Source organism: Cotesia glomerata, linkage group LG6 (genome assembly GCF_020080835.1).
Source record: "Cotesia glomerata isolate CgM1 linkage group LG6, MPM_Cglom_v2.3, whole genome shotgun sequence".
NCBI classification, from domain to species: Eukaryota; Metazoa; Arthropoda; class Insecta; order Hymenoptera; family Braconidae; genus Cotesia; species Cotesia glomerata.
Genome location: NC_058163.1, coordinates 16,786,451 through 16,806,644, shown reverse-complemented (window position 1 = coordinate 16,806,644; position 20,194 = coordinate 16,786,451). Strand labels below are relative to the sequence as shown.

The following is a 20,194-nucleotide window of genomic DNA, read 5'->3' as shown; positions in this document are numbered from 1 at the left end:
TTATATCCGGCATACCGTCTATAATACAGGGCCTCCCATTCCCGCCGAAAAGTGCAGCGCTTGCATATTTAGGGAACAACGACTTGGACTGCGCGACACTCACTCGTGGCCGAAGAATACACATTACCGCGCATTATCACCTCATCAAAAGAGCCCCACTTGCAAATCGCGACCGAGGTGATAAAAGACGTGAACACCATAATTCGACAGCTCATTTACAAGGTAACAGTTCTGCCTTAGAGCCCGGGTGAGTCCTACACCCCGACACGTGTAGGCAGACTTCAATTATTAAATTAATTAGTCACTTTTCCTTTATTTCCAATTTCGAGTTCCTTAACGGTATTTCCGAGTTCTGTGATTGTGATTCTTCGAGCCACGATTCGTGTTTACGATAATCGAGATTCCCGCAGTTCCGGTGACCTGGTCCCACTCTCAAATCATCTTTTCCTTTTGTGAATTATAATCGGCGAACTTTTGTTTGCCGGAGTCGTTACTCCGGTTACGAACTCATATTAACTTTCAACCTTGTTTTTATATTGTTATTAGTTAATAAGTGAATAGTGTAAATTAAGACGTGTTTGCCCATAGGGCCTTTAATCTGAATATAAACCTAAAAACTTGAATCAAAGTGTACCATCATTCATAAATTAAGAAGCCCTTCAACCTTCAACCTTTAACCTCCAGTCCAACAGGAGGAAGGAAGCGGCCAAGCAACGGAAGATAAAGTCCAATCAAAGAAAGAATCATCGTTGGAGTCAAGATTCGCAATAGTAAGTGGAGGTTATTATTATTATTTCCGAGGTCGATTGTCTTAATCAAGGGGCCCTCTCCGGGGTTTTCACCTTCGCGAACCCATAAAATAAAACTTAACGATACTTTCGTTAGGGAAATTCATCTGTTATCCGAACCTCCGATAGTCCAGCTACCGAATCCCAAGATCATATTTTTCGGACATAACAGACCTGAATTTCTGGTGGCAGCGGTGGGATCCGAACGGTGATCCCTCGTTTTAGACAAACCACCCCGGTTAAAAATTGTCGGAAAAGGGTATTTCTTTCCTAAACTCCTCCAAAAATTCTCAAATTTTTTTTTTTTTTTTTAAATCAATAACCACACCCAAATTTTATTTTATTTTAACATAATATTTCATTACTTCACATTCCGCTAGCTAAGCAGAATTAAATTTAACTTCAATTCGTCATTTGATACATCCGGCGTAATTCGACTCCAATTTTATTTAAAATTTTAATATAAATTCAATAATAAAATTAAATAAAAAATTTTTTTTTTTTTTCTTTTTTTTTGCTGACTGATAATAAATTTTATTGCAGTTAAAATTTTTTTTTTCCTTTTTTCAAATTCGCTGATATTAAATAAAAATTCTTTAAACAAAAAAAAACTAACTAACTAAAAATTCTTTTTAATTTTTGTTTACTTTACTTTTGTTGTTTGTTCTAGTTAAAACACTTAACCAATAATTAATAAATTCTTCTACTATTGTTTAATAACTCTTCGTCATTTTATTTAATTTATTACGATTTTATCGTTATCACCATTATAATTATTATCATTTTATTTAATTATTCTTATAAAACCTTGATCACGTCCTTGTAAAGATTTTGTTTTGCCGACCTTGTGTGCTGTAACACTAGCGTCAAGGCCTCGACAGCTAATCTTTAAGAAGAGTGACGCGACTCTTCCGCGTTTATTCTTCCGTACTCTACATTCCGTAACTCTATACCTACGATAACTAAATTGACTCTCCGGTTATTGTACTCTCCAGCTGTGACCTACTTACCTAGTAATTAAAATAATACTTCGCGATTTAAAATTTCCTTTTCTTTTTTTTCTCTTTATTTTTAATCGCGTTCCTTTTAGAAAATTTTTTTTTCTCTTCCTTCCCTCTCTGTTATTAAATTTTGTTTTGTCTCGCTCTTTCAGTTATTTCTCTTCTTTTAGTTCCTTTATCTATTATTTTCTTTGCCTTCCTTTCCAGTCCTTCAGATTAAGAAAGGAATACATAAAATACTTAACAGGGAAAACATATTTAAAATTTAACAAAAATTATTAAAACCCGGAGAGAATTACCCCAGTTTAAGCAAACGGGTTCGGAGATAAATACTCCACCCTTATCGCCAGAAATAGTCATAACGTGTATACACCGTTCTCGATACACTTCGTAATATAACTACGGATTAAAAATGGTGAACCCTAACGATGGAGAAGGACCGGCGGCTCCAGGTACGCGCCTATACACGACAATACGAGAAGAAGCGGAAAAAGATCATTATCATATAACGCGGGAATTAGAAGAAAATTTACCGACATTTACGGGCGATAGCGATGTCAGCTTTGAAGAATTTGACCGTAGACTTAAAGACTGGTTACATTTAATACCCGATAACAATCAACAACCGTTTATTGGACGTATTCTACGCAAATTACAAGGTCGCGCTCGCCATGTCGTCGAAGACATGGAAATTCGTTCGGTTCAGGAACTATTAAGCGTCCTTCGTAGCCATTTCAGACTCGGAAACCCTCTCCGATTATCGCTAGGCAAACTAACTACAGCACGTAGAGGAAATTATGAAGCTGTAGAGAGCTATTATTATCGATTGCGATCAATCCTTCGGAAAATACAAGCCGCAGTGCCCGAAGCGGACCGGGGAGCCACTATGAATCAGGCTCACCAACTCGCGTTAGATGCATTTTTCGAATCCCTACCAGATTACCTTAAATGTTTAGCTTCGACCGCTAAATATACGACTTTAACCGCTCTGTTCGAGGCTATTCAAGAACAGGCCATAAAATACGATAATAATATGCGTCTCCAAAATCCAAGACCAGCACAACGCGACCCCAGGTCGGAACCAACAAAAACCCACAGTGGTCATAATAGACCAAACGGAAATTCGGGATATTTCCAAAATCAACAACGTTTTCAACAACAAGCAGTCCCAACTCAAGGTCATCCGTGGGCCAAGGCCCCAGAATCGGACTTGTACGTTAAACCAAAACCAATCGCGTTCGCCTATAGCGTACCCGAATGCCCTGAATTTTTTACACCGGCCGAAGATCAATATTTTGACTATCTAGAAGTCGTAGAACAGCCATATTATGGGTTACCTCCGTGTGGAGACCCCGGTTGCGAAGATTCAGATTGTGAACCACCACAAGCTATGGCATTCTCGACGAATGGGATGCCACCGACTCAAAATAGCTATCCGAGAAAACAATTTCCGCCCACCTCGGGTCAAGGGCAATATCGAACACCGTACAGGGCATACGGAAATCGCCAATACCAAGCCCCTTACCAACAGGGAGGTTACTATCAACCTTACAGACCTCAGAGTTACCCGACACACTCAGGTCAGCTACATTCAACTCCAGCGATCCCGAGGGGACAACAAACCATGCAAAGTTACCCTCAAGGGACGCCCAAAACTCTCCCCGCGAACCCCGTGACTGAAGCGATTCACCCTCAGTCACCAGAAGAGGACCAGGAACCCGCACCGATTCGTTTAGAGAGACACATCAAAAGCTCGGAGTTCTGTAACTGCCCGGGTTGTCCCAGGAAAAACCTGAGCCCAGGCGAAGACCCTCTTGAACCGACTTTAAACTCAACGGGCGCTCGCCAGATCGAGGGTATGACGAGCCAGCTCCCACGCCCTCAACCAATGACTGCAGCATCTTATCGTCAGAGGAGCCAGTAAAGGGCATCGCTCTTGTTACCGGTAGAGGACCTGTAATCATGGTAAAAAGCCCAAAATTTATCGGTAACCAAATAGAAATGCTCATCGACACAGGCGCAAATTATAACTTCATCAGCATCGACGCTCTAGCCAACGAAACCACATTCCTCTGCAAGGACATGGGCCAAGTGGGGGGGATCGGATCGAACCAACAACCAATAATAGGAATAGTCACCATCGAAATATTTGACAAAGTAGTACTATTCCGCGTCGTACCCCAGCGTCTAGGCGGCTATCTAGCGATTCTCGGCAACGATTTTTTAATTAAAGAACAAGCGAACATCTCGTTCTACTGGTACACAATGGTGCTAAGAAACCGACCAACACGACCTATACCTTTTTCAATCAAGAGAGGTGCTTGCGAATCTCAACTGCTAGCAGTAGGTAGCGGTCCAAAAATAGACGTCGAATGCTCAGCCTTATTAGGAAAATACCAACGATTTATCATAGATACGGGGATGTCTCCATTATAAATAAAACAGCCCTCCTCCCTGACGTTTATATAGATTTCAGTCGTCGCGTTATAGCTCGGGGAATCAGCGGTGATCCAGTTGAAACATTAGGCACCGTAGATTTAAAAATCTTCGGAGTTCCAGTTACATGCCAAGTCAGCAAAGACGACTTACCGGTCCCAGGCATTGGGAATCTTAGGTAACGACTGGTTAGACAAAGAAAAGGCAGAATTATCATATTACGAACAAACATTGACCATACTTGTTCGACCCAGAGATCCTATTCCATTCAGCCTAGACATAGCCAAATCACCGATCTTCACAATTCCGCCTCGCACTCGAATGGTTGTACCAATACCAATCGAGCCCAAAGGTCTGCTACAGGGATACCTCCCACGCATTCCGGCACCGGAAGGCATATTTCTTGGCGATGCCATTGTTCTAGCAGACCAGGGTTACGCGAATTGTATGGCCTTTAATACTACTGAAGAATCAGTAACTCTCGACCTAGATCCACAGGTCCTAGAAGATTATGAATTCCAAATCGAGAGTTCAGCTTCCGGCTCTGACGATGCTATCAGCAAGGGCCCTACAGTCGATGTTTCAACGCAGGAAAAACGAACTTCTGAAATTTTAAAGAAGATTCCATCTCACCATCTTGACGATAAACAAAAAACTCAAATTTTACAAATAGTCGGCGAATTTACAGATATATTCCACCTTCCGGAGACAATCTAGGCTGTTCCAACCGGGCTACGTGTAAAATTCCGACTAAAACAGATAAACCAGTACATATAAAACAGTACAGATTTCCTAAACAACATCAAGAAGAAATCCAGAAACAGGTAGAAAACCTGTTACAACAAGGTATAATCAGAAACTCAAAATCTCCTTACTGCTCTCCAGTATGGGTAGTGCCGAAAAAGGCTGACCCCATTACCGGAGCTAAAAAGTGGAGAATGGTAATTGATTTTCGTGATTTAAATAAAATCTCGATCGGGGACGCATATCCCCTCCCTTCGATTATCGGCCTTCTTGACCAACTAGGAGACGCAAAATTTTTCAGCGTTTTCGATCTCGCCAGTGGCTTCCATCAGGTCCCTATGGACCCGGAAGACGCTCAAAAAACAGCATTCTCCACCCCTTTCGGTCATTTCGAATACGTTAGAATGCCTTTCGGGCTAGAAGGTGCTCCAGCCACCTTTCAGCGAATGATGAACACCGCACTAGGCTGGCTGCCCTGGATCTTAATATACTTAGACGATATAATTCTACACGCGCGTACTCTAGAAGAACACGGCGTCAGGTTACGAAAATTATTCCAAGTACTAAGGGAAGCGGGCCTAACATTACAACCAGATAAATGCAAATTTCTCTGTGCTGAGGTAGATTATCTGGGTCACGTTATCTCTAGAGATGGCGTCAAACCAGATCCAAAAAAAATTCAAGCCCTCCGCGAGGCCCCCAACCCAAGAAATCAAACTGAGATGCGAAAATTTCTTGGACTAGCAAATTATTATCGGCGTTTTATTTTTAATTATGCCGTCCGAGCGAAACCGCTGACTGACCTAACTAGGAAAACTAAAAATTTTAAATGGTCAGCAGAAGCAGACTCTGCCATGCGAGACATTAAAACCGCTTTATGTGCAGATTCCACATTAGCATACCCGAACCTTGAGAAACCCTTCATCTTAGCCGTTAGTTCATCAGACGAAGGAATTTCGGGTATCTTAAGTCAAGAGTTCGATGACCGCACACTTGACTTATCTGAAACAGAACGTAACAATCTAGTAATAAACCCAAAGGTGACAAGAAATGATAAAATCGTTGCTTGCACCTCACGAATATTAAAAGACGCCGAATTACGTTACACACCGGATGAAAAAGAGTGTCTAGCATTAGTATACTCAGTCCAACAATTTCGCCCATATTTATACGGTAATAAATTCACGGTACAAACAAAAAGGGCTTGCGTTGCCTGGCTGAGAGACACCCGAGATCTCACCGAACGTCAGCGAAAATGGCGTTCTAAATTAAACGAATTCACGTTTACAGTCGTTATAAAAACCAACGTAGGCGATCAGTACGCCGACGCCTTGTCATTCAACCCGAGGGGAAGAACGAGTGAGATTCACAAGCAACAATCTCAAAATAATACCAAAGATACAGAAATAATCGGAAATAATTCGATTCCCGAAACGTTATTATTACCAGCCAGTGGCACGAACACAGAAGCGCCCGCAAAGAAAAGAGGTCGACCACCCGGCTCCCGTAATAATAGAGTTCAGAGTCTCCCTGTGATTCGAGACACAATAGCCTCTCGTTTACGATCCGAACTTCGTCGCGGTTCACAAAACCCTCCCGTTACATATCGCGAACCGGAATCAACCGAGAACGGTTCAGAACAAGACACTCCGGCCGATTCTGACGACGTTTTCCTACCTCCCAATGAAGGAGGGAAAGTCCGGACAGGTAGTGTAAATTTTATTTTATCATTAATTATTTATTTATGCCGGATCTGGGTGTTGAAAGAAGTTAGACACTCATACGTGGTTTTATCATTTATTCTATAAAATATCACAGATAACTTATTGAACACGTTTGATTCTTAGTAACTAGTGTGGAATTAACTTTGTGATTTATTTTAAATATGTAATTATTTAATATGAATAGTTATTAGTAAAGCATATAAAATAGTGTAATTATAATTTGCAAATGAGTTATCAATATGTTGGCACCATACACAAATATTAATAAAATTAGTAAGAGCGTGAATAAATCAATTGTAACAAGATTCAGATGACGAGCTCAGAGTAAATTAATTTTATGAATTTGTTGAGTTATTATTTTATCACAATAAAATTATTGATGACGCGACAATAATTGGTACGAGCGATGATATCGAGTTTATTAATACACAAATATAGATTATTATTAATAATTGTTTAGATCACTTGATTCTAATTAATTCAGTAATATCACAGTATTATTTGATGACGCGACAATACTGTTGAACGATAAATGAACCGAACGATGAGCCGAGTTATGAACCGAGTGATGAACCGAGTGATGAACCGAGTTATGAACAGAGTGAAGTCTGAACGTGAACTGACTACTTTGCAATCACAAGTATGATAATTGAAAGTAATTAGAGATTATGGGCATACCTGGCTGGGTTGGTGATGATATCACCTTAGCCAGGGATGACTAAATAATTATCGATTATTAAATTGATGAGTCATTAGATCAATGGAATGTTAATGAATATTATTTAATTCCTTGTGATTGCAGAGTATAAATATTAATTATTGTATGAATGCAAAATGTAGATGGATTTCTAAAGGTGGAAAATAACACTCGGCATGGAGAAGCCAGCACGAGGTTAGAGTATGCATGATGTCAACCGGATTATAATTTAATATAAATTCGATCAATAAATACTCTAATGAATACCTGAGTTGCCAAACTGAATAATTGTCGATGATTGGCCTTGTGACTTGAATCAGAGCGTGGATTGAGCTTAATTGATTTTCACAATTGGATCATTGAGCTGGAGCACGTGGAGGCTAATAATAAAAGATTGGCGCGTAGCTGAATCCCGAGAATCAGAGGGCGCGTCCGTAGCAGCACCTCTGGTGTAGTAGATTGCGAAGTTACCAAGTGTTCTGGCGCGAATACTTGATAATTACGCAACATTCCGCCCGCCATCAGGAACGGAGTTGCTGATTGGAGTCCTTGATGATTCATTGGATAGATGTGTTGATTAGAGATATCCTAAGCATCTGGTCCTGGAGTAAGTGGCAGGAGTGCGTGCTTGTAGATTGGTCGAGTGAGGGTACTAGTGGATGTCGGAGTTATCACCACTGGAGTGAGGTCATCCTTCCCAGGATGGTATACAATCACTTTGCCAATGATCAGTGAACTGGTGGAGTTGGTCATCAATAAGTGGAGCTGGTGAGATGAGCAATGTATTGTTGCGAGCATGATGCCACTTGGTCCGTGCCAGATGTCGTTGAAGATTGTCTCGGGTAGGTCACGAGACATGTTGAGTGCAGCTCGTGAACCAGTGTGTCCAGAACTGCTGGACGCGTTGCTGAATAGCTTGCCTTTGAGGCGACCTTGAGACGTCCATGTCCAGGAGAGATGATCCATGGGAGCCGTTGAGTGTCCTCTCAATGTGGACATGTCATGGAGCGAGCGTAGATAGATGTTGTTGATCGTTGGTGACGACCTCCTTGAATCATGAATTCAAAATGACCTTTACTTGTGTTGAATGAGTTGTAAATTCCTCCAACATAAAGATAATTCTGTGAGTGTGCGTGTGGGATGATGCGTTGATACATTTATCGTTGGCTTCCTTCCTTCAATTTGACAGGGCTTGCTGGACGATTAAATGCATCATGTAATTAGATTTACGCCAGTAAAGTGTACTGTGGCTGAGCTGAAGATAATGCTGATTCCAGTGGAATGCTGAATTGAATAAATTATTTATGGTCTTCCATAATGAGTCATTTGAGACCAGTAAGGCCGTTGATGTTGATCCACAGTTGCTGTCGAGTACAGTACAGGTAGCTTGTAACCGTTTGGACACTTCTGACGTGAGACTTGCTTCATTCTGTTAAAGGGTTGTAAATTCTTCAATCATGAAGCTGAGTCGTGAATGATAAGCTTGAATTAATGATCCAGCAAGCTCTATTGCACTGCGTTGTAGTTGATTGAATGTCACAGCCTTGGTGCTGTTGTTGAAATAATTACTGGTGAGTTGTGTTGTCCTGAATTGATTAAAACTGATGGTGAGCCGGTAATGATTTCACCGAATAATATTACGCTGACGAGTATCAGAAAGATTGATTGGAGCCTGGGATTCGTTGATATGCTTGCAGGATTAATTGTTGTGGACTGTTTGTAAAGTTCTGACAATCTCGTAGTCTCATCAATGTCCATGGTGTCAGAAGTGGATCGATGATAACTTAGAGAAATGCAGAGAGTCACGAATCCAGTTGAGGTAGGAGCTGGAGATATCAGATAATTATTAGATTGATTAAGTGAGTTGGGTACACTGAATTCTTGATGAATGTCTTGAAGGTGATTGATGACAACTTGTAGTCCTCATCCGTGAATTTATGTGATGTACAATTTACATTGAAGAGTTCATTACTAGGACAAGGAGTTAGTGAGCAGTTGGTGGGCCAGACCACCACAAAGTCAAGTGACTGTTGAGCCGACGAAAGCCTCGATGAGTACGAGTAACACTATCCGTTGAGTGATTCCTTCCAGATGTTGATCTCCATTGGCCACTGGAGATGATGTTGGATTGACACAATGCTCTGATTAGGAATTTTCAACTTCAAGGTATGATAACTCCACGTGTAAGTTACGTCCATTGAGTTAGTTGGCTTGATTACGTGAACAGGTCTGATTGAATATTCTCTTGGCGAATATGAGTATGCCAACTCAATAGTGACATCAAGTTATGTCTCAATCTGTCATGAGATTACTGGATGTACATGAAGCAGCGTAACTTCATGGTGAGTGATCTTGATTGGACGTTTTGATGCACAGAAGCCGTCGTGTTCCTCCGTGTTAATTCCAGGGATTGGAATTCGATTTCGCGAGTACGTGGACGAGTGTGTAGATCCATCTTGGTGGTGCTAGTTGAGGCTAGATCTCTATGAGTCTTGTTCCAAGACCGTGGTCCTTGGATTGTCCTAGAGGAGTGTTGAATCGTGGTCCTGCACCGTGATCCTGAGTCGAGTATGAATAAAATGCCCAAGTGGATCTTGAATGTAAAACTTTCTGATATGTTATAGGATTTCCATTGATGAATGCTCGGTGAAGAGTTTAACTGGAGCTGGATCAAGAATCAATGTGCTGGTTGTTATCATGGTCGACATCCTGACTGAGTGGTTGATCCGAATTTATTGTGTGTAACTTTACTCTCACTAAGAGTATTGCTTAACTGCTGCGATGTAGTTGAATGCATCTAGACTAAAGCACTGATAGTCGATGCGTAGAGGTGAAGTGATTCCGAGAAAGTGATTGCAGGTGTAATTAGGCAGCAATCCGCCCGCCATGAGTGAATCAGGTGTCTAGTGACCAGGTAAAACTTGACGTATCAATGAGGTCAAGCTTGAGCGTAGGATGAATGGATGCATCACGTTACAGATGAATCGCTGGAGATTATGATGATGTATATTGCCTCAGTATTTCAGAAATGCTTCCTTGGTCAGAAATTCTGAAATGAAACGAAATTAGAGCACGAAATTACACCAGTGTAATTGGAAGAGTACTTATCTGATTCGTGATGACTGTCTAACGACTTCAGTATTTGAGCGATGATTTTCAGCACGTTGATCCTGATGATTTAGCTAGTAGAGGTGAGTACTGGTTAAGCGATCAATCAGCCTTGACATTGATCGTGGTTAATCCTGAGCTGACGTTGGTTGATTGGTTGACTGCACATGGACAAGTCCATGGTGAATCATGGTGTGATGTTTTAGGTGGCAGACCTTGCACCTGAGTGCTGTTTTGCACGATTGTAGAATATGACGTCCAAGGCAATTTGGACACAGTCCTTTGTTGATGACAACCAGAGCTCGTTGAGTTGATGTGAACTTATTAAATTGAGGACAGTGCACAATGAAGTGAGAAGCCTTGCATAACTCACACGGATACTGATTTGCTGTTGCCTTGCGTAATGGTTTGTCATCATTAATTAAGTGTCTTGATGGATGTTGACTGTCCACCAATGTGCTGGAGCTAGCAACATCTTGCTTTGACGAGTTGATGCGGTGAATGTGGTTGTGATTTGATCCAGTGTTGTGAGATGAAGTGTTGAACCGTTCTTGTGATCGTGAGCGATCAGCCAGGAACTTGGAAAGCTGTTTGAATGTTGGATAATCTGTTGATGATCGCAGGGTGGTGTTCCAAGCTTTTTGCGTATACCTGTCTAGCTTGGAGATAAGTAAATGAGTGAGAAGAATTTCATCACTCTCGCCAAGAATGACTTGTTGACCTTTAAGTGCATTGATTGATTCACTTACCGAATCAATGAACTGTTGAAGTTGAGCAGTCGAATTATAGCTGATTTTAGGAATATTTAGTAGCCTGTCCAAGTGAGCACTAATGAATAATCGATGATTATCATACTTTGCTAGCAATTTATTCCAAGCGTGTATGAATTGAGAGTTACACATTGGAAAATGTGCTATGATTGACGCAGCTGAACCAGTCAGGCTGGTCTGCAGATAATGGAGCCTTTGCACTGGTGCTAATCCAACGTTGTTGATTACTAAAGACATGAATGTCTTCTTGAACTCGGGCCATAGTCCATAGTCTCCAGAAAATGGCTTGATATTAAGTGATGGAAGATTGATTACTGAATGTTGCGAGTTGAGCTGCGTGTTGATCTTGAAAGTATCTGATGAAATATTGATTTTGTTGATAAGCGTGGTTAGGTTGAGTTTTGCATCAATATATGCTGTGTAGGCTTGATCATAAATGTTATCTTGGACGTATGAGCTTGTCAGGACGTCCACAGTGCAAAATTGAGTGAAACTATCATTAGTGGAGGTGAACCGATGCCATTCGTCCTCCAGGAGAGCAAGGCGTGAATGGATGAAGTCAAATCCATCAGATTCCGTGAATGTGGCTGAAAGATTCTCATGACCTTGCAGCGTTTTGAGTCCAGTGATCTGACTCATGACCTTGAGCTCGAACTCGAATATGCGAGCAAGATACCAGGACATGCTCTTTCTGGGTAAGTCCTGAGATGATTGTGAGCTAATGAATGAAATGTCACTGGAGTCACTGATGTATCCTTGATCCATATCATCAGCTTGAGTTGTGTGGGTGCGTTCAGGTGAGGATGACGGTTGGAGAAAGCCATCGGCGATGATTGTCGTCTCGGGTAAGTCACGAGACATGTCCTCTTGAAGTATCGCCTCTAGATTCTCATGCAGATCCGACATCCTTCGATTTCCTGAGTGGATTGGAATTGATTGTAGACGATTGCCGTTGATTTCCATACGTGAGTGAATCTGAGTTAATTAGTTGTTGAATTAAAACTTGAACACATAGCGCGATGAATTTAGAGTCTGTGAAGATTTTACGCGATTTCCAACACCCGATCCGGCTCGAGGGACCATAATGTAAATTTTTATTTTATCATTAATTATTTATTTATGCCGGATCTGGGTGTTGAAAGAAGTTAGACACTCATTCGTGGTTTTATCATTTATTCTATAAAATATCACAGATAACTTAATGAACACGTTTGATTCTTATTAACTAGTGTGGAATTAACTTTGTGATTTATTTTAAATATGTAATTAATTAATATGAATAGTTATTAGTAAAGCATATAAAATAGTGTAATTATAATTTGCAAATGAGTTATCAATATGTTGGCACCATACACAAATATTAATAAAATTAGTAAGAGCGTGAATAAATCAATTGTAACAAGATTCAGATGACGAGCTCAGAGTAAATTAATTTTATGAATTTGTTGAGTTATTATTTTATCACAATAAAATTATTGATGACGCGACAATAATTGGTACGAGCGATGATATCGAGTTTATTAATACACAAATATAGATTATTATTAATAATTGTTTAGATCACTTGATTCTAATTAATTCAGTAATATCACAGTATTATTTGATGACGCGACAATACTGTTGAACGATAAATGAACCGAACGATGAGCCGAGTTATGAACCGAGTGATGAACCGAGTGATGAACCGAGTTATGAACAGAGTGAAGTCTGAACGTGAACTGACTACTTTGCAATCACAAGTATGATAATTGAAAGTAATTAGAGATTATGGGCATACCTGGCTGGGTTGGTGATGATATCACCTTAGCCAGGGATGACTAACTAATTATCGATTATTAAATTGATGAGTCATTAGATCAATGGAATGTTAATGAATATTATTTAATTCCTTGTGATTGCAGAGTATAAATATTAATTATTGTATGAATGCAAAATGTAGATGGATTTCTAAAGGTGGAAAATAACACTCGGCATGGAGAAGCCAGCACGAGGTTAGAGTATGCATGATGTCAACCGGATTATAATTTAATATAAATTCGATCAATAAATACTCTAATGAATACCTGAGTTGCCAAACTGAATAATTGTCGATGATTGGCCTTGTGACTTGAATCAGAGCGTGGATTGAGCTTAGTTGATTTTCACAATTGGATCATTGAGCTGGAGCACGTGGAGGCTAATAATAAAGGATAGGCGTGTAGCTGAATCCCGAGAATCAGAGGGCGCGTCCGTAGCAGCACCTCTGGTGTAGTAGATTGCGAAGTTACCAAGTGTTCTGGCGCGAATACTTGATAATTACGCAACAGGTAGAAATATCAATAGATCCTGCTCGCGAACTAGCACCAGCAACTTATTTTGATTCCGGTGATGACGGAGACGATGACGAGGAAGAGGGGGGGGGAAGTAATAGAATCGATAAACGAAACAATGCCCATCAAAAACACCTCGCAAAATATTGACACGATTCGAACTAGCGTCAATGAATCCATCGAAAGATTCGAGAAAATTGCAAAAAAATTCGGTAATGTCAGAGGAGTAGCGCCAGCCTGGATACGCGGTTCCACAAAACCAGCAACGCCTCTCACAGCAGACCCACAGTGGGTCCAGTTTCCTAAAACACCACCTAGCAAAGAGGTCATTCGAGAAGTCAAAAGATCGTTAACAACATCATATCATCCATTAAACTTAGTTTCGAACGAAAAAGAAGATCGAACGGTAGTAAACCCCACTAATCCAGACTCCAATACGGATAACTCAGAAAATGAGAATGAAATCACTGAATTAATAGCTGAAGAAGACAACAGCAGCAACGACAACACTTCAACGGCCAGTGAACCTGATGACACCGTCATCTCAACAGAAATCGATGAGTCATCACTAGCCAGCGCCGTCCCGGTACCGGAGGAAAATATTAGATTAGCTCCGGAAACGCCTACTTTAATTCGATCAATGCTCAAAAATTTCGAAACCCAAGGCATACAATGGGACCCGTCTTCTGGAAAAATAATCGATATTTCCACACATCAAGGATCAACACCATATAGACCGTTTGCGGACGAAACAGTAATCGCTCAACGACGAAATCGACTCTCCGAACTACCCACATTTAACATCGACGACAACCCTGAAGCCTGCTCCAGTGTGATGGAAGACGACACGTCGCCTAACCAAACAGCAACGGTTCCTAGGGCGAAAAAGAGAGTGACCTTCGGAGAACCGTCAACATCAGAACAGCCCGTCCCAGCGATTGAAAATCCGCAACAAAAGCCGAATTCATCAACAGAATCTGCCTCGGACACCAGTGAAACTCCTGTACAACTGACCAATAAAACGACAGTCCATAAAAACTCTCAAAACGACGAAAATCGCAAAATAACTCAAACAACAGCCAAACAACAGGCCGAAATAAATTTACCACCTTCGGAATCTTCTAGTTCAGAAGAAGAGCTAGCAAAGAAATATACAACGCGTATTGAAACTCCGAGCGCCGAACCTAGGCCTACATCAGCAATAAAATTTTTATACAGTAGGGACGGACTTACCTACGTACGCAATCACTTGGCCCATTTTCTAACTACGGACTGTGAAATCGCGTCCCCCGCAGCTCGGTTGTTACGCGACCTCACGTTTATCAACCCACAAGATTTAAAAGCTGCTAAACCCAAACTGGGTGACATATTAGTAACTCGGATCGGGAAATACTGCGTATTTTCAATTTTCGTGGGCACTCACTATCGAGAAAAAATTACTCCAGACCAAATAATCACCGGGCTGAGTAATTTCCGTCTAGCTCTACAAAAATATAATATTCACTCCCTCAGAATGGCGAGGAAAGGCGACACTTACGACGACGTGGGCATCCAGCCTCTTCTAACGAAGACGCTCTGGGACTGCCCCGTCGAAATCACCCTATGTGATGGGGAGATCGTCGTACCTCCAGTGGAACTCCGACCCAAAATCATAGAAGAAAAACATGAAAGCCTCGTCGGAGGACACAAAGGAGTCCTCAAAACCTACTGGCGAATAAGAGAAACCTTTTATTGGCCAGGTATGAAGGAGCAAATTTACGAACATATAAAAAAATGTAAAACCTGTCAATTGAAAAAATTAACAAGAATAAAAACGCGTCAACCAATGGTCATCACCGACACACCACACGACGCATTCGACAAAATCTCTATCGATACAGTAGGGCCACTACCAATGACCTCCAAGGGAAACGTGCATATTTTAACCATTCAAGATAATTTCACGAAACACTGCGCGGCAATCCCACTGCCGGATATCAGGACAACTACGATAGCAGAAGCACTCATAAACCAATACATCAGCTTATACGGCTGCCCTCGAATAATCTTATCAGATCGGGGAACATCATTTACGAGCAAATTACTTGCCAAATTGTCTGACATTTTAAAAATCCGCAGAGTAACAACATCGGGTTACTATCCACAAGCGAACGGCTCCCTCGAACGTAGTCATCAGGCGCTAGTAGATTATTTACGTGTCTTTATAACTTCCTTCGAAGACTGGGACGAATATCTCCCTATGGCGATGTTCAACTATAACACCTCTGTACATGTGAGCACGAAATTTACACCTCATGAACTAGTCTTCGGAAAAAAGGCCCGCGCTCCTACAGAATTTCCGGACTACGATAAAATCGATACGTATCCAGAATACCTAGTTGACTTAATGAACCGACTAAACGAAACAAAAACAATCGCTCGGGAAACCTTAGTAGATTCGAAAGAAAAAACTAAAATGCGATTCGACAAAAAGGGGCATCCAGTAGATTTCAAAGTTGGAGATTTTGTATATATTCAAAACGAAACGCGTAAAAATAAATTAGACGCTTTTTATGTGGGTCCAAACGAGATCGTGGGAATAACAGACAAGGGTTGCCTAATCCTCGAAATGGGAAACGGAAAAAATATTATTAAACATCCTAGTAAATTAAAGCTAGCAACCGAATAAGAAGAAATATGGTCTGTTGCAGATCACACACCAACTACCATGCTGATAATCTTCTTCTTCTCCCACCTACTCTTCAGCGTCACCAGCTCTGTTACACCTGACTGTTACACTAGACGCAATCGAACTACAACCGGTGAAATATAATCCTGGACTCTTATACGATCCCTACAAAAGAGTACATATGGTCGAGAGAGAATGGAACATTATATCTACAATCGATATAGGAGCCATCACAAATCAAGATCATCAGGCCTGAAAGACCCCGTCGCCAAAATGATCGCGTCAAGCGGATGCAACATAAGTTTTACGGTAATAGAATGGTCAATTCTTCTACAAGAACACCTACTTTCAGATCTAAAAGACGAGAAAAATGCAATTTTACGGAGAATCGAATCTACCCTAGAAATTACCGAAGAAGAACCCCCTTATCAGCGTAACCGTAGAACACCATGGTTCGGTTTTGTCGGTAAAATCGCGCGAGAAGTATTCGGCCTAATGGACTACGATGATCACGAACACCTGTCACAAGAAATCGATCGATTATACCAGGATCAAAGAGAAATTACAGTCCTCGTAAACAATGCGACTCACATTATTCGAGCAGAAGTGAATAAAATAATCGCAGATGAAATAAAAACGCGAAATAAATTACAACGTTTATCCGAGTCGATGTCCCATTATCAACTGAAACTTGAGGAAGAGGAACTCCGAATGAAATTGCGAATAAACCTTATGCTCTTGTCAGAGAAATGGATCCAACACCTAAATCGCTGGATCCGGTACCTACAAAGAGTAGAGTCAGCAATTGAAACGGCCAAACGGGGTCATATATCCAACGACATTTTATCCCCGGATCAGCTGCTAAGAGCAACAGCTGATATAACGAAACGATACCCAGATCTGAACGCACCTCAACCAAAGGACCATATAAACGTACAAGGTCTAGTAGACGTAGCAAAAATAGTGATCGGACGTACGGGTAAGAAACTTGTAATATTTATTACACTACCTCTATTTCACCCGGTTACATACCAACTATACAGCCTAAAATCGATCACCACGTCTCAAATAATCAACGGAGTAACGAGAGGCCTAACAATCCGGCCCAAGAAAAATTTCCTCGGCATCGACGCGCTCCATTCCCAATATTTCATAATAGACGAAGGATTTATCAAAGAATGCAGACCTATCGCAAACGACTTGGCTTGTCAGCCAAACTTCCCTATTAAAAATATCAACGAAGACAGCGACTGTGAAGTTTTACTTCTAATAAAACCATCATCTAAAATATTAAATTCGTGTGACATCCGGATATTACCTAAATGCGACGATGAAATGATTAAATTACATGCACCTAATTCGTGGGCATACTCAATTTGTAAACCTCAAAAATTCATAGGAACCTGTGGTACAAGCATCCGAAAGGAATACCTATTAAGCGACGCAGGCGCATTCAACTTAAAACCAGGATGCGTATTAAGTAATGGAAAAATATTTGTAAAAGGGACGTCGGAAGAACAAACACCGACAAGCACCCACGTGTTCCCAACTTTAAACATCGAACCTTTGGTTTGTAAATTTGACAAACCAACTGAAGCCCCCACACAAACTCACGAATATCCCAATAGATCCATTACCTAATGAAGATCCCCACTCCCAATGGGGAGAGAGCCTAGAAGGGACAAACAACCGCTTGACTCAAATTGGGTTGCACCATCAAGAAGAAGGACAACATCGTTATGTCACGGCAACAAACTCTGGAATAATAATCACAATAATAGGGCTTATTGCCCTCATCGTGGGACTATACTATCGCCAAATAATACGAAAACGTTTAACAAAAAATAATCCAGGGTATTGTTGTAAGAAGAATTGTGGAAATCAAGAAACGGTATCGACAACATCACCTTCAATCCAGTAGAAGGTACCGTATCGACTTATTGGACTAACCCAGAAAACAAGAAGTTGAACCCAAGTCCAGCGCTCCGCAAGGAAAAAGAAAATAATCTGCAAAGCAAAAATGAAACTACTCCAGTTTCAGAATCGTCATCCACGTCAACCCAACTTCCACAAAGCACCCCTAGGAAGACAGGATCAGCCGAGAGCACCAAATCAAAAGGAGTTCGCCTGGCAAATTACGAAGGAGAGTAAAAACTTATTACATATACTCTATTATCTGTTTGATTTTTTTTTTTTTTTTTGTTTAAAAATCTTTATAGGTTACTAAGCTTTAGAAGTATTCCAAACATATTAAATTAATTCTGGAAGAAGGAAAAAGGATTTCAAAAATTATTAAAATGAAAACTTTCAATTTTTAAATTTCAAAAGTTGGAAAAAGAAAATTTTCGATTTTTTTTTTTTTCTCCTTTCTCCAACTCTCAAAATTTTCAGATAAACCAATTTTATTACTATTATTGTTTTATTATCACTATTATTATTATCATTACTGCTATTATTATTAATGTTATAGGGATAACTAATAATTACATATAGTTACAGTATTTTAATGAAGAATGGTTTACCGTCTTATGTCTAATAATGAATACAAAGATAGTCATCTGGCGGATGATAGATCACTGAAGATCTAACAAAATTAAACCAATGGGACTACTGTTTTACCGACAGCAGACTCATTACCAAAAGTAAGGAAGTCAATAGTCATTACAGCAATGACTAAGCTAGCGAGCCTCATTACCGCTTTCTGCTTAAAACAAGACCGCCTCTTTCCTAACCACGCCTACTCAACTAACGTCTAACTTAATCTTTACCTTCTTTTAAGAACTTACAAAAAAATATAAATGACTTACATGCTACTTCAATCTTACAAAACAAACGACCTTAAAAATTATTACGGACTAATCAAATATTGATGAAATACTATTGCTATTAACCTAACGAGACATTTAATTGAAAAATTAAAAGAAACGTTAATTTTGTTCTTGACAAATGAAATTTATTTATTTGTATTCTACACAAAATTACTACATTAGTAACAAAAAAAGGAAAAACAGTATACATATATGTTTTCTTTCGTTTTTTTTTTTTCCTTCTCGTTCTCCTTCCTGCTCTATTCTTCTTCCTTCTCGGCTGGGGTTAGCTCACGGATGAAACCTCGCTCCCACCCAACAGGCTGTGCGGGAGTTCTGCGTCAAACACGTCGGTCAGCAGGAACCTGACACCCTGTAAAAGATAAGAATTGGTTGATATACATTATTAATGCAATATATATAAAAATTTTATATTTTTTTTTTTTTTTTTTTATAAAAACTTACTCCAAGAAGTAGAATTATTAAAAACGAATTCAATTAAAGCCGCCCTCAACCTTTCAATATCTAAAAGGTTAGGAGTGACAAATTCGTCGAAACCACAGACGCCTCCAGGTCCTCGGAGTTCCAACAAAAAGAAATACATAGCGGCATAGGCTACTTCAGGAGCTGGAGGCCCGAATAAGCCAATTAATTCACCAACCACACAGAGTGCCCTCCCGGGAGTGATTGGCCCCATGAGCTCGCGCAAAAGCCGTACTCCTTGACGTAAGACCTGAAAAAAAAAAAAAAAAAAAAAAAAAAAAAAATAATATAATATTTAATAATAAAGGAAATTAAGTAATCTTACCCTGTTGTTATATACAGAGGTTACAAACATATACCATGTTCCGTAACCTTCATAATTAAAAGCGGCGGTGAACATCTTGATCGCTTGGCTGAGAGATTAAGACTAGTTAGTCTTTTAGCATAATTCCTTTTGCACGAACACTTGATACCCTGCCACGTCTTGATTCGAAAACGCTTACTTGCCATTTTTTTAACGAGCGGGAAAACTTAATATTTAAATCAAGCCAGATGACTAATCTTACTTACCATAAAATAACACTTTCATAACAGTTATCATAAATACTACACGGCTGCGGATAAAGCAGTGATCCGTACAATAATCAATAGAAATAATT

The 20,194-nt window shown here is 40.2% G+C and overlaps 3 protein-coding genes across 3 annotated transcripts in view; all 3 read right to left on the bottom strand.

The window, feature by feature from the left end:
* Positions 1-20,194, bottom strand: part of LOC123267761 — a gene marked incomplete in the record, with an annotated part of 391,343 nt that overhangs the window by 330,785 nt on the left and 40,364 nt on the right.
* Positions 10,146-13,389, bottom strand: LOC123267760. Its single transcript, XM_044732596.1, has 2 exons — positions 13,332-13,389; positions 10,146-12,243 (listed from the first exon to the last, which is right to left on the bottom strand). The coding sequence occupies exon 2, from the start codon at positions 12,229-12,231 to the stop codon at positions 10,627-10,629; it is 1,605 nt and encodes a 534-aa protein (XP_044588531.1). The 5' UTR covers positions 12,232-12,243; positions 13,332-13,389; the 3' UTR covers positions 10,146-10,626.
* Positions 19,305-19,949, bottom strand: LOC123267778. Its single transcript, XM_044732621.1, has 3 exons — positions 19,861-19,949; positions 19,518-19,785; positions 19,305-19,425 (listed from the first exon to the last, which is right to left on the bottom strand). The coding sequence occupies exons 1-3, from the start codon at positions 19,933-19,935 to the stop codon at positions 19,394-19,396; spliced, it is 375 nt and encodes a 124-aa protein (XP_044588556.1). The 5' UTR covers positions 19,936-19,949; the 3' UTR covers positions 19,305-19,393.

Coding starts and splice junctions, on each gene's coding strand:
- LOC123267778 (XM_044732621.1), bottom strand. CDS start 19,935: ATGTTCACCGCCGCTTTTAATTATGAAGGTTACGGAACATGGTATATG. Junction 19,786..19,860: donor CCTCTGTATATAACAACAGG/GTAAGATTACTT, acceptor TTTTTTTTTCAG/GTCTTACGTCAAGGAGTACG. Junction 19,426..19,517: donor TAATAATTCTACTTCTTGGA/GTAAGTTTTTAT, acceptor TATCTTTTACAG/GGTGTCAGGTTCCTGCTGAC.
- LOC123267760 (XM_044732596.1), bottom strand. CDS start 12,231: ATGGAAATCAACGGCAATCGTCTACAATCAATTCCAATCCACTCAGGA.